At 38.1% G+C, this 14,359-nt stretch overlaps 1 protein-coding gene across 1 annotated transcript in view; it reads left to right on the top strand.

Annotated features, from left to right (window-relative positions):
* The first annotated feature begins 5,316 nt into the window (after positions 1-5,316).
* The window catches only part of trpm2 (transient receptor potential cation channel, subfamily M, member 2), a 30,032-nt gene continuing 20,989 nt past the window's right edge, over positions 5,317-14,359 (top strand). Inside the window, exons 1-13 of the mRNA XM_034304325.2 lie at positions 5,317-5,441; positions 6,000-6,097; positions 6,664-6,737; positions 6,877-7,045; positions 7,181-7,361; positions 8,000-8,166; positions 8,834-9,014; positions 9,107-9,168; positions 9,249-9,449; positions 10,104-10,206; positions 10,695-10,807; positions 11,351-11,668; positions 11,875-12,018. Coding sequence (XP_034160216.2) covers positions 5,435-5,441; positions 6,000-6,097; positions 6,664-6,737; positions 6,877-7,045; positions 7,181-7,361; positions 8,000-8,166; positions 8,834-9,014; positions 9,107-9,168; positions 9,249-9,449; positions 10,104-10,206; positions 10,695-10,807; positions 11,351-11,668; positions 11,875-12,018 — 1,818 coding nt within the window. The 5' untranslated portion in view covers positions 5,317-5,434. The remainder of the gene's footprint in view (positions 5,442-5,999; positions 6,098-6,663; positions 6,738-6,876; positions 7,046-7,180; positions 7,362-7,999; positions 8,167-8,833; positions 9,015-9,106; positions 9,169-9,248; positions 9,450-10,103; positions 10,207-10,694; positions 10,808-11,350; positions 11,669-11,874; positions 12,019-14,359) is intronic.

Here is a 14,359-nt window from a genome sequence, read left to right on the forward strand (position 1 = left end):
ACATTGTTGCAGCCATAGACAACATCATTAGCCATAATGATGAACTGCTGGCAAGTTCAGTGAAAAAAACAGCTCTGGCGTGACAATAGAATCCATCTTTTAAATCCACAGAACAAACAATTACTTTGATCCATCTTTTAAATCCACAGAACAACACTGCAATTACTGCTAAAATCATTGGATTAAATTAATTCTGATAATAATTATTGTATACTCTGCAAATTATATTTAATAAAAGCTTAATTGTATTGAAAAGCAATCAGTGATCTTTGTTTTGAAAAATTGTGGGGACAAAGACCTGTAATTAGGATTAGATGTCTGAATGGCCAAAATATTAATATAGCAATAAAAGATACGCAGCCTACAATTAACTAATAATTGTTAATATATTATAAATTAAAATACTATTAATAATAAGTAATTAAATGCAGTAAATGCTTATTTTTATGTTTACATTTACATTATTTGGCAGATGGCCTTATCCAGAGCGACTTATATGTTTATGTTTACATAGAATATTCTACAGTACATTTGTTATTATCATTTAGGCATTACCAATGAGTAGATCACTGTACTGAGGTGGGAAAAAAAACAGGCTTGGCCATATAAAGCTACAAGGTATGAAAATTTTAGCTTAATTCACATCTTCCTTTTAGACTATTGGCTAAGCCTCTGTCTTAGTAGGTTTTTAATAGGATTATATGGGGGAGAAAAATCTTAACATAAAAATATAGTTGTGACAAGTTGTGTTTGTTGGACTTACAGGATTTGAACTGATGTGTTTTCATACATTTTTGTACAACTTTACTCAAGAGTTGTCTACTGACTGATAATATGTATAGTTTAGGTTTGTATTAGGGCCTTGATTAGGATGGATGTGAGTTCAGGTCCCAGCAACACCAAGCTACCACCACTGGGCTCTTAAGCAAAACCCTTAACCCACAACTGGTACTTTTTTTGGTAAATGTTTAAAGGAAAATTGATAGTACATGATTCACCTTTATGTCCATCAGCACTACAGTCACAAATGCTGTTCTTTGACAAGTTGGACACAGTGTCACTCTCTCAAAGGTTGCCAGTTCAGGAATGATTATAATCAAATAACTGTCCTACACCAATGCCTTCAGATAATGTTATATCAAGTAATGTCTGTATTTTCCCTTCCACCTTGAATCTGGATATCTGTATTTATAATAGTATCTAGACAACCCTGTTTGAAGCCTGGGGGAAAAATCAGGCAACAAAAATATAACAAGCAAAAAAAAGCAAATTGGTTTTTGCTGTCAGTTATAATATGATGTATTATAACCCCAAGAGACAATATGAAAGTGGTTTTCAATAAAATGATCATTTACAAATGATTAGAATTCAGATAAAAATGTAATAGCAACCAAATATATTGTGGCTGATTATCCTGAATAGTCCTAGTTGTGATTATCACATGAATATGTAAACAGGGAAACAATATGGGTTTCAATGGGCCATGATAAGATAAGTTTTATTAACATAATTTTTTTTATAACTATGCAGTCTATGATGCAAACCAAATAATGTACACTAAATTCTTTGTGTTTTCCATGCAATGACGACCTTGCGATTAAATCAAGGTCATGAATACATTATTGAGGTAATGGGTGCATGTGCTATACTAGAGTTTGCAATTTGACTTTGCTATTTTCTCCAATTATTAAAGTTTGTCTTCATTTTGACGAAAAATAAAATTCTTGTATGATATTGTCATTTCTGCCATGGTAACCCCTGCATGTGCTAAAAAAAAACAGTAAGAAGGAAACACAATTTGCGTGTAATCTGTTGGTTACACTATGTGTGCAATCCTCAATACATGTAACTCAACATGGTCAACAGTGAAGATCTAGCTGTATATGTAATGTAAAACTGACTTCTTTCAACTAAATATGTAAGGAGTCTTGAATTTGCTCATTTGGAAGATTGAATAATTAATTAATTACTCCTCATTCCATCAGGGATTCCTGTCTGCTTTCTTGTCTGTTTTGCTACTAAACCAAAATATGATTGTTTAAGTTTTTCGAAGCACACATAGCATTTTGTACTTTCCAGAGCTCATCTCATCAGAACTGGGCACAAGCAATCTCGTAATTACCTTTAACAGAAATTTCAGCATTTTTTCCCCTATTTTGTTTAGTCTGTCTCTTGAAGCTCTGTGCCGTGATCGTTTGACGCCATACCAAATCCAATACTTTTAAATAATTTGAGCTTGCTAACACTTTTTTACCATGTCCTAGCTGTAATCTGAGTGGGTTCAGGAACAGAAGGAAACGCCTTTCAGATACCAGGTTGATGCCCACTATCAAGACACCCAGGGACCCGGCTATCACAAAAGTCTTTGTTAACAGAGCCAGTCCTCAGGCCAGTGCAGCTCTTATTTCTAGACGGCTCAGGCTTCCCTTGGTCACTTAACCCCAGAGGTGCTGAGAGGCGATGTCTGCATGCATGTCTCCCTCTGCATTCCCTGTGAACCATTTGATACAGGGTGAATTAAAGCATCCGGCTACCTCTTACCACACTGTGTATAACTCACTGCTTATTCAGGAGACCTCAGGTGAAGCAGCGTAATGAATTTCCTTTCCAGATGTTTATGAAAGGGTTATTTTGTCTTAATGTCCTTTTGTGTCTTTTTCTTATACATCTCTAGTGAATCATAAGTCCCTGCTGAATTATAAATCCCTTGCCTAGTGAAATAAAAATACAAAACAGACAACAAAGTTGAGTAGCTAACCATTTAACCAGTGCTTCAGCAGGGTTATAGCCCATAACCGATATTTTGTTGGTTGCAAAGAAAAAAATTGTCATAGTTTGATGCAAAAACATTCAATTTAATTCAATTAAATTCAATTAAATTCATTCTGCTAAATAAATAAGACAGTTCCAGGATTAATTTCAAGGATCACATATGATCATATGAAGCTTAATTATGTTAAGAGAGCTGACCATAATAACAGATATTCATAGAATATAATGGGTTACTAATTTAATTCAAAGAACATTCAAGGAGCTCAAGTGTTGCTCAAGGAGTAACACTTTGCCAATTTGCCAACAATTACAATTTTTTCACATAATAAAGAATGACATATTTTTTTACCCATTAAATGTTGTGGAGCATCCATTAAACATGTTAATTTCTGTTATCACTTTAGTTATAACAGATATAAACAGTCAAGCCCTCTTTTTTTCTTTTTGTTGAATACAGAGAAAGCACTGATTCCTCTGAAGACTCTTTCATGGTGGAAAAATTAGTGACCATAAATACCTTTTATAATCATCTCCTTACAGTACTCTTCACCATATCAACATATATAAATAAAATATACATTTTTCTTTTTCTGATTAATTTTGTTTATTTTTGGACTTCACAAATTGTTTACATTTGCAGTTACATTTAATCATAAACCTTAATTAACCAAAAAGATCATAGTGGAAATGATACAGAGAGAGAGAGAGAGGGAGAGAGAGAGAGAAAAAGAGATGCATCAGTATGTAATAAAAGCTTGTACTCAGGGAGCATCAGAGGTAATTGCTATAAATGAGATGTTTTGGGACTGAAACTGAAACATGGGGAGTCACAAGTTACATGTGTACACTAACGCACAAGTGAGCAATATAAAGATAGCATCTGGAATTAAGAAAGGTGACATTTAAGCAGCAGAGGATTTACTAAGGTAAGAGTCACAGTCTTACTCCAAAAGTGAAAGCCAGTAGAGAAAACTGACTCAAAAGCAATATCTGGCAGAGCCTTCAAAGAGTTGATTAAATCAGTGGCTCTGTAGTGACTGGATACACTCACTTCCCACATGAACCTTGAGAGCTGCACAAACTACAAAACAAAAGCAAAGTATGTTTATCAAGATTATCCCTGGGGCAAGTACACACTTGGTGTCTGTCTGTTTTTTATCTGTCGGCATCTCACTCATTCACTTTCAGCCACTTTATCCTGGCCAGGGTCGCAATGGAGGATAAATATTAAGCTTATTAAATAAAGAAGTTGAGAAAAAAAACTGCCATTGTGATATGCATCAGTACCTATCACATATACTGTATATAAACACTTTAATATACTACTTACTATATGCTACTTAGTTTTGGCATTTTAACTATGAGTAATAGAAACAAAAATACTTTTTTTTAAAGTCTGATATTTATGTGTGTAATTGTCAAACAGCCCAGCAGAGGACACCAGATGTCCACCTCTACTACTTTGCCTTCTGCGCATATTAGAATTTCTAATACATTTAATTACATGAACTATACTTCACGTTTGAGAAATATTATCCTGAGAGAGAAAAAAAAAACAGATATTTCTTCTTCTTTTAGATTATGATGATGTAAACGTGGTACTTAAATCATGAGTGTCATCTAGTTTATTTCAAACATTCTGGAAAATTGTCCCAGTTGAGGCAGTAGTGAAACTCTAAGTCAATAATAAATTAAGATGGATAAATAGACTCTGCAGAAGCAGAATGTAAACTGAATAACTTATTGTCACACACTTTTGCAAATATACTGTATGCATTATTATACAAAAGATCAGATAAGACAGCCCTTTCTCTTTAAGAATTCAGTACACATGAAAAGTAAATCTCTACAACAGATAACCTCATGTCAATCAGAGCACAGAGCATAACTTTCATACTAACCCAAGGGCTATTCTTTTACCCTTTAAAATGCTTTTGGCACATTGGCACATAAGCTCATTTGAACAGGTTGGGTACTACTTGACACTTTGCTGATTCAAAACTTAACACTGAGTTTAGGCGTCACTCAGCAACCATCACTGCGACTACTGATCACTGATTCAGGTGTGAAAGACAAGCAAACAGCTTTAGAAACCTTAGAAACAATTGAAGTCTGACGCCCGAACCAGCACTAAAGCTACTACTCACGCTACTCAGTTTAATTCCTCTTTTTTTTATTCATAGAACTCTAATGAACTCAGATCTGAAAGCACTTGAAGCAATGGGGGAGATCAGAGACAGCGGCACTACTGAAACACTTACACATATTTTTGTGGGTGAAAACAAGGTAAGATGCACACTACAGATGGATATTTGCTTTTTTGCATTAAAGATTCTTTCTCCTCCAGAGAATGATTGGATTCAGAGGCAAAGAAACATCTTGCCTTCTTGTTTGTCTAGGAAAAATGTATGTCATGAATTTCTCCTGTACTGTGATTGACAGTGTATATGTTGGTAATGGGGATGGAGTTGGTAAATCAATAGATTAAATGTATCATTTCATGTTTAGAGCCAAAGCTGGTGGGAGGAGGTGAGATGCTTGGAATTGCACTGATGTAGATATGAAGTACTGCTGTCGTCACTGTAGTGTTATATTTTGATAGATCAATGCTCTTACGAACAGTATTCCTCTGACGCTGCAGCAGGACAAAGAACAAGAAACAATGTACAGTAAGTAGATTTTTATTCCTCAGTGTTTTGTGGTAGTCTGGATCATAACTGCGCAATGCCAATATCAATAAGGCTGAGATTGTATTTGTATTGCACTTTGACCAATAGACTTTTCCACAAAGCAGCTTTCCAGATTGAGTAAAACTACACTGTAAAGAGGAACCCATTTTAATTTTAAGCCTGTGATAATTTATAGTACCTTGGTCATGAAGAGGAAATTGCTAAAGTTACTGATTCTGTTGAATGTACAGGATGTATTTGATTATATGACTCTCAGTATGAGCGTTGCATGTGAATTCAATATTCTAGGGTGTGAATCAAGGTGAGATAATTCACAGCTGCTATAAGACGAATTGTGTGTGCAAAAAAAAAAAATCATCCTTGGAAGAGCATTCTTTGCTATTTTAGATGGAATTCTTCTGATATACAGTATCTAGTGGCTTTTGTCCTTGTTACAGTTTTTGCATGTGGCTTTGGTAACATTTAATATCATATATATAAGCATGTTCAAGATGTTTATGCATTTGACATCCACATTTTGTGTAAATATTTTTACAGAAATGCCCAGAAGAGAGAGTAAAATACATCCAATGAAGGTGGAAAACCTCCAGTTAGGAAAAATAGGATTGAGCCCCCTGATGTCACAAATAAACAAGGTGAGGCAATCATTTTATGTTTGGAAACTTTTTTTGAATATTTTATATGTGATGTTGAATTCTTATTTCACATACAGTAATTACACAATCTTGACACAGAAACCTTTATTTTTTATTTTTGTCTTTAAATCCTTACATCTTCAAAACCAAGTCAAACACTTTAAGATAGTATTAATGAAAATGGTTTATAAATCTTCTTGTGTGGTGAAATGTAAGTGAGCCCATTTTAACTGAGCTAAGTGCTTTCTCTGTTTGGAAAGTTTAATTTCACTGACACATGAGACACTAATGGAGCTTTCTCATCCTGTTCAGCATCTTTCTCAGCAGTCTCCTGGCATCCTCTCGTGTCTCTTTGTAGTGACGTCATCAGTGTTGTGACCGAGAGCACAAGCTCCATACACTCGCTCCACTGCACACACTCCACTGCAGTGTGCCTTTTTTTTGTTCACTCTGGTGTGTGTTAATGTGTCTGTGTCTGTGTGAGCATGTCGATGGAAGACGGAGTGCAGGCTCTAGCTGTGTCTGTGGCTAAAAGCAGATATCTGTCTCTGTCTTCCTCTTTCCAGCGCTGCTCTTTCTCCTCCTGGATCAAAGACAACATCAAGAAAAAAGAGTGCTGTTTCTATGTAGAAGATGGCAGGTATACGTCAGCAAATATGCATCGCTGTTCTGACCTTGCATGTTCAAGCCAGTCTACTTAGAGATATATGATTTTACTGTTGTGTTAATAGGCCAGTGTTTAACAAGGAACATGTGTCTATGTTGGCTTTTGTAATCAGAGAGGGAATCTGTATGTGTGGCTATCCAAAGACCCATCACAATGATGATGCCATCAAGCCAGAGGAGTACATGGGGCAGCAGTATTACAAACACAGGCACATGAGGGAGGTTCCTACTGATGCATTTGGAGACATTAGCTTTGGAGGAATCGGACAGAAAACAGGCAAGGTAAATGGGAATTGGATGTCTCTGAGAAACTATGTTTGTCTGCTCCCTTTATTTACTATGGAGACATTGGAATTTGAGCTTTAATATGTTTGTTTCTTTGTTTTTGTGTGATTCCATGTGTTCGTGTGGGACCAGTATGTCCGTGTATCTTCTGATACGCCTGTCGAGAAGCTGTACCAACTGATGACTGAGCATTGGAAGCTCCAGCCCCCTAACTTGTTAATATCAGTGACAGGAGGAGCCAAAAACTTCTACATTAAGTCTGACCTGAAAAACAAGTTCCGTAGAGGACTAATTAAAGTGGCCCAAACCACAGGTACACACCTTTTGCAAGAACACTGCTCTAGAGTAATAGAACAGGAGGTGACTGAGCCTTATTATTATTATTATTATTATTATTATTATTATTATTATTATTATTATCCCACTATTTCCCAGAGGAGGATGGGTAAACTTCTGGCTCCTCTCAAAATCTCTTGCTTAGGTCATCTCTACTTACTACTGTTGCCTTTGGCTTGCTTATTAGAGTTTTAGACACAGATTTCTGTAAAACTGCTTTGGCTGAAATGCAAAATTATGCCAAATTGCCCAGCTGGTTCAGTTGATAATTGACATGAGATGTTATGACAAAGCAGCATTACAGAAATGCAAATGTAGATTTAGATCCATAATGAACAAGAAAGAGGTGACAGTGGTAAGGAAAAACTCCCTGAGAGGACATGAAGAAACCTTTAGAGGAGCCAGACTCAAAAGGGAATACACCCCCTACTGAATAACATCCAATAGTGGGATTATAAATCATCTATAAATTCTACAACTGTATGCTGTAAACTCAAAGGGAACTCAGTGGGTGGAACAAGCATATTGTGAATATGAGTCCTGGAATGAGCACAGGACAGTTTTTATGATTACAGCAGCAGTTGTACCAAAGCAATTCAATTCTCTCTGTTGCAGGTGCATGGATCCTGACTGGGGGAACACACACAGGTGTGATGAAACATGTTGGGAGAGCAGTACGCGACTATAATCTGAGCAGTAATGCTGTAGGGGGCCAGATTGTGGCTATCGGAGTGGCCACATGGGGGGTCATCCACAACCGCCAGGCTCTGGTTCACCCAGATGTGAATACTTTTTCAAATCATTTGACAAGATTCTCTTATTCAGAGCAACTTAACATGGTGGGGCAACAGTTAGCGTGGCCACTTCACAGTTCCAGGGTCCCCAGTTAGATCCCGAGCTCAAGTTACTCTCTGTATGGAGATTCTGTACATGTTCTCCTCCTGTCAGGTCATATGACAGGGTCTAAATTCATCTATTTGTTTTAGATTTACTTTTGTAACACATTATTTTAGGCCATTTTATTTTACCTGGTTACTGGCAGGTCAAATGCACACAATATATATTATATATATATTTATGTATAATATATATAAAATAAATATGATTTAATTTATTCATCTGCAGTAAGCACTTTATCCTGGTCAGGAAGCCTATCCCGGGAATACACCTGGATGAGATGCCAGTCCACTGCAGGGCACCATGCACACACACATTTATACACTCATTTACACCTAGGGGGCAATTTAGAGTAACCAATCCACCTGGCATGTGTTGAGGAAGTGGGAGGAAACAATAGAATCCATAAGAAACCCACACAGAGACATGCGTTTAAAATTCAAAACTCAACACAGACAGTACCTGAACCCTGATTTGATCATATGTCACCCTAAAATGTCTGTCGCTCTGTCTATCTATCTGTCTGTCTCTCTGTCTATTGCATTTGTTCAGGGTCGCTTTCCTGCTCATTACTATCTGGATGAACATGGTCAGGGCCACTTATCCTGCCTGGATGTTAATCACTCTCACTTCCTGCTGGTGGATGATGGAACATCTGGCAAATATGGGGCTGAGATTGAACTTCGTGGGCGACTGGAGAAACTGATCTCAGCCCAGCCTCTAGAAAACCCAGGTGAGTGTGCAGATTTGTTTTGGTGTGTGATGAAAAACTCCAGTCTCTTTTTTATATATTTTGTCTAATGGATTGATAATCATCCTTACCAGAGAGTGAACTGAAGATTCCAGTCGTGTGTGTGGTACTAGATGGTGGACCTGGAACCCTAAATGTGAGATCAAATACATGTTCTCTTTCTCAACCAACATGTACTGTCCATTTTGCTCTGAAGCCACCTATCACTTCCCACAGACAATCTACAACTCCATGATGAACAGCACTCCGTGTGTTGTTCTGGAAGGTTCTGGGCGCCTGGCTGATGTCATCGCCAACGTGGCTGGCCTACCTTTGTCCAAGGTCACAATAGCACTCATCCAACGACTGTTGAAGAAGTTTTTTGCAGAAGAATATGAGACCTTTTCTGAACTGGACATCACTGAGTGGACCAAAAAGGTTGGAACAAAAACCATTCTGACCCTAGACAGTAAATAACAAAATATACTGCAGTTCTTGAGGTTTTTTTTTTTTTTTTGTGGAAAATAAATTAAAGCTACGCTATAATTTACCATGTAAATATTGACATTTCAGGTCCAGATTGTGGCACAGCACTGTGCAAGAAGTATAGTTTTTTCCAAATATTTATATTTATTATTATACAATTAAGCTCAACTTGGACTGTATTGGTTTTACACAAGGACATGGGGAAATTTAATTATTACTGGTTTTGATTGCTATTTACATAACGGTACATGAACTTTAATGTTAACTGTTATCAAAATTGTAATATGGGAATATGAATTTCCTGTTTACACACTATTAGCTTCATTTTTTCTATGCCTGTTGGGCATTTATTAGTGGAATTTATTAGTGGAACAATTCCACCAATATTTTATTAATCATTAAAAATAAAAATAAAAAAACAGAAATGGCAGATATTTTGGAGAATCAGGTAGCACCTACAATACATAGTATAAACATAAGAAAACTAAACAAAGCACTAATAAGCTGTTAATGCTGTCAAATGTATTCATGATTTATATGAAAATATTAGCTACAAATTAACTTCTAATATGTGAGCCCCCTATCGTGTTACCATATTTTGCACAGATTCAAGACATTGTCCAGATCCCGCAGCTGTTGACGGTGTTCCGCATCGACGAGGAGAAAAACAATGATGTGGATGTTGCCATTCTCCAAGCTTTTCTAAAAGGTGCAATTTGATCTAATTTCCACATTTGTATCTGTCTTGCCCTTCATTAGCTGAAAATACTCAGAGATTAATACTCAGAGGAATTCCTAACTGTAAGGAATATAGTACCCTAATGGAAATTTGGCCAGCAAAGTCTGGTACAGCTTTATACTTCCATTAGTGGCTATGGATTTAACATAGTCTATCATCTGCTAGCTTTCCACTGGGTCTGCTGAACAGCTTATTCATATTACATTTTATGGAACCTCATACTATAAACTCCCAGGGCTTGTTGATGGATGGCACTTATACTTCACCAGACTCTCATAATACTTTCTTTTTCAGTTTCATAATAGACACTGAATAACACTTTAAGATAATTGGTTATTAAGAGATTAACAAAGTGATGTTGTGTGACGTGCATGAAAAAGGTTTTCTTCAAGTTTTTTAAAATTTGTGTTGGTAATTGATGAACAACAGAAGAGGGAAAACTAGTTTTATCTCCACAGCCCCCCGGTGCAGTGACAATGTGAACAGAGAGAGACAGCTGCAGCTGGCTGTGGCATGGAACCGTGTGGACATTGCAGAGAGTGAGATCTTCACTGAAGAAAGTAAATGGAAGGTCTGTTGAATATTTATACTCCAGCACTATAGAATTCTCCACTCTGGTGCAGTGCTGAGAGTAGTAAATGCTTTTAACTGAAATTAGAAGTCTTTTTTCAATATAGTCTCATATTTGCAAATTCTTACTAAATTGTATGGGTGCTGTTAGAGTAACCATTTCTTGGCACTTTGTTTTTTGAAATTGGAAAATTCTAATCACACAAGCCTTGTTTATTTGAATCTGTACATTTTTAAATAAGATTTTCTTTGTTAAAGGAACATTCTGTAGAGTAATTCACAACAGATTTGTATTAATGCATTTTTTGTAGTAGTAGTAACTATTGTGCACTATTAGCACTGACATAATACTGGGTATTATGTAATGACAAAAAATTTTAATTTACCAAAAATTTAGTGCAAAAAACAAGTAACAGAGGTCTATCTCACCCATCATTTAAGTACAGTCCTTCTTGGATTGGATTCTGCCTCTTTACTTCTGATAAAAACATTAACCAAATAAATAAAAATTAAGGTAATTATTCCATGTGCTACTTTCCCTCAGTCCTGTGATCTGCATCAGGCCATGTTCTCCGCCCTGGTGGGCCATAAGCCTGAGTTTGTACATCTACTGCTGGAGAATGGACTATGCATCATGCAGTTCCTCAAACACGAAGATACACTGTGTGACCTGTATAAGCATCTTCCCAGCTGTCTGTTTTTGCGCAAACTGGCCAAGCGAGCACAGGGAAGCAAGAGGGTTACCCTGAGCCATGTGGCTGCTGAAGTGCGGCGCCTGCTGGGCAGCTTCACTCAACCGCTCTACCACCCATTGCCACCCCTTCACAAAATAGAGATATCCAGTGATGACGAGGGATTTATAGTGAGTTTGATTGAGGCCATAGAGACTTACATATTTCACTATATATCACATTCCTTACTACATACCTTGTAAGTGCAAAAACATCTGTATGTCTTCATGTCTCAGATGAGAGTGGAGTAAGTATAAGTGTGTTCATGTTCATCAACATGTTCAAACAAAAAATATCAGTGTACTCAAATAAATCACCTTTTCCTTTGGATTTACAGACCACACCCAAAAGCCAGGTTCCAGAGCTGACCTGCTCAGGGGAGGCGAGGGTCCCAGACACAGTGTGTGATGCAGGCAGAGATCTGTTCCTTTGGAGTGTGCTGCAGAATCAGAAAGACTTGGCACAAATCACTTGGGAACAGGTTCTAATATAAGTACACTCTCCGAAAAATATCATTCTAGGTTTCTTTGGTTATTTTTTCTTGGGAATAACTCAGTAGTCCACTTAACACCTAATTAGCCTAATAATAGATGTTCAGTATAATGGACAGTCTATACTTTTTAGAGCTCTCTGCTACCTACAAGTTAAATTACAGTTCTAGTGAAAAGATTTACAAGCCTCCCATTTCCTGTAATTGTTGCCACCTTCGGATGATGGTGATGGCAGGAAAAGGGTTCTGCTTCACCCCTCCTAACCACCTTTTAACACCTGAATGTGCTATAGTGTAGTATGCACCATACTGAGGCTTTCCAAGAGTCTTCAAGTCATGAAGTGATATTGACTTAGTAGTCAATAAAAACTTTGTGCAAGGTCACTTCCTCTTCTTTTCTCTACTCGCTATTGTACATGCTGGACCAGATGTACAGCTTTGCTGAATACAAAGCTGTACCAGTGCTAACTTTATAAGCACTGCAACAGACCTAGAAACTGATTCTGAGGCCACCCAATGTCTCACACCCTGTAGCGAAGCACTTCTAACAGCATGAAGCCCCATGGCCATGTCTGGGAGACTCTTTCAGCTAGAGGAAAAACTGACAACTGAGTCACACTACTTGACTTCAGTTCATGTAGCATCCAGAGAGGGGCCTGGCTAGGAGCTAGTCTACATGGTTGAGACTGGTTTCTATGTCACAAAGCTGATCAAGGCCTAACATTTAACATTATAATACATGGCTTGAGTAAAGGGAAAATTCTCCACCAGTTTGATCAACACTCATTGTCAGATGTGAATGTCACAAGCGACCCTGCAAGGTCTTCACTGCATACCTGGGCTAAAGAGGCTCTAGATCGGAGAGCCCAGGCTTCAGAAGCCAACAGAAAAACACAGACCGGCCTAATTACGTACTGGACTGCATAAGATCGAGCCAACACTCCAATCCCCTCTGAAGGCCCAAAGGCCACATTGGAGCCACAGCCATACTGAACCACACACCCAAGGACTTATCAAAAAACCATGGGCCCCTGATCCACCTCTAAATGCCTGAAATCTGAGAAAACCTCACAGAGTTGTTCAGGGTCCTGATGACCAAGTCACAAGGGTATGAACTCCAGTTCCACCGTCAGCCCCCAACCATATTGAGGCCGCAGGCTTCATCAATTCCAGATCCCATAAACGTTGCTGCTCTGTCCCAAGAATTTTGTTCCCTTTTGGACAGAGACTGAAGTTTCTGAAAATATAACAAGGGAAAAGGGAGGACTTTCAGAAATCTTCAGTCTCTGTCCAAAAGGGAAACCTTCAGTCTCTGTCCAAAAGGGAACAAAATGTCTGGCGTTATTCATGCCATTATTCATCACAAGACTGGTTTACTTTGGTAAACCTATGTGATGCATACTTTCTTGTTCCTGCTCCAGAACACAGGCCTATTTTTGAGGTTCACCTTCATGAGACAGGTGCACCTGTTCAAAGTTCTATGCTTCAAGCTGTCTCTAGCCCAACAGATGTTCTTCATGCAGGCTTCCCTGTCATCTCTGATAGGCAGAGGTGGCAGGATCCTCGCACACTTAGCCGGCTAGCCCCTCTGTGCCTCCACCACAGAGCAAGCTGTTCAAGATACATGCAATCTTATCTCACACACATGTCAAAGCTCACTATCAGGGTAACACAGAGCTGAATCACTCTGTTTATCAGTGTAGAGCTGGATTCAGTGAGGATGATAGCTACCCTCACACCTCACCACATGACAGACATCATAATGAGCTCCAACAAAATGAGAGCAGGCTGCTATATCAGATTCCAATTTCTATGAGAATGCTGGGGATATTGATGGTGCCAGCAGTACTGGTCCTCTGGATCCAGCTGGAACTAAGAGAATTTCAGAAATGAGTCAACAGCCTACAGCTGTACCCCAGGTGCAACCAACAAACCAATCCAAGACCTTTCTCGTAGTCTCTCCACTGGAGAAAGATGGTCACCATGGACACCTCTCTCACTGGATAAGGAGCAGTGTGATACAAGAGATTAACGCCTGGCAGGTTCTTCCTACACTTGCTGAGACTCCATCACATTTTGATCTGCTCAAACAACATAGTGACAGTCAGCTGCATAAATCACCATGGTTCACCAGATGTCTACCCGTGGCCATTAAATTAACAGTGAGACTCTGGTTTCCACTTCTACCACTGCCCTGGTGACTTCAGGTGTTTCTGCATAAAAATGTGTATGAAATTGAGCATTTGATCCACAGTTCACTATAATATAAAAACAAATTTTCAATAATAAGCCACTCCCTAAACAAGCCCAGAATCAGTCCTGGGTTCAGACA

The sequence above is a fragment of the Pangasianodon hypophthalmus genome, chromosome 5 (assembly GCF_027358585.1).
Source record: "Pangasianodon hypophthalmus isolate fPanHyp1 chromosome 5, fPanHyp1.pri, whole genome shotgun sequence".
NCBI lineage: Eukaryota > Metazoa > Chordata > Actinopteri > Siluriformes > Pangasiidae > Pangasianodon > Pangasianodon hypophthalmus.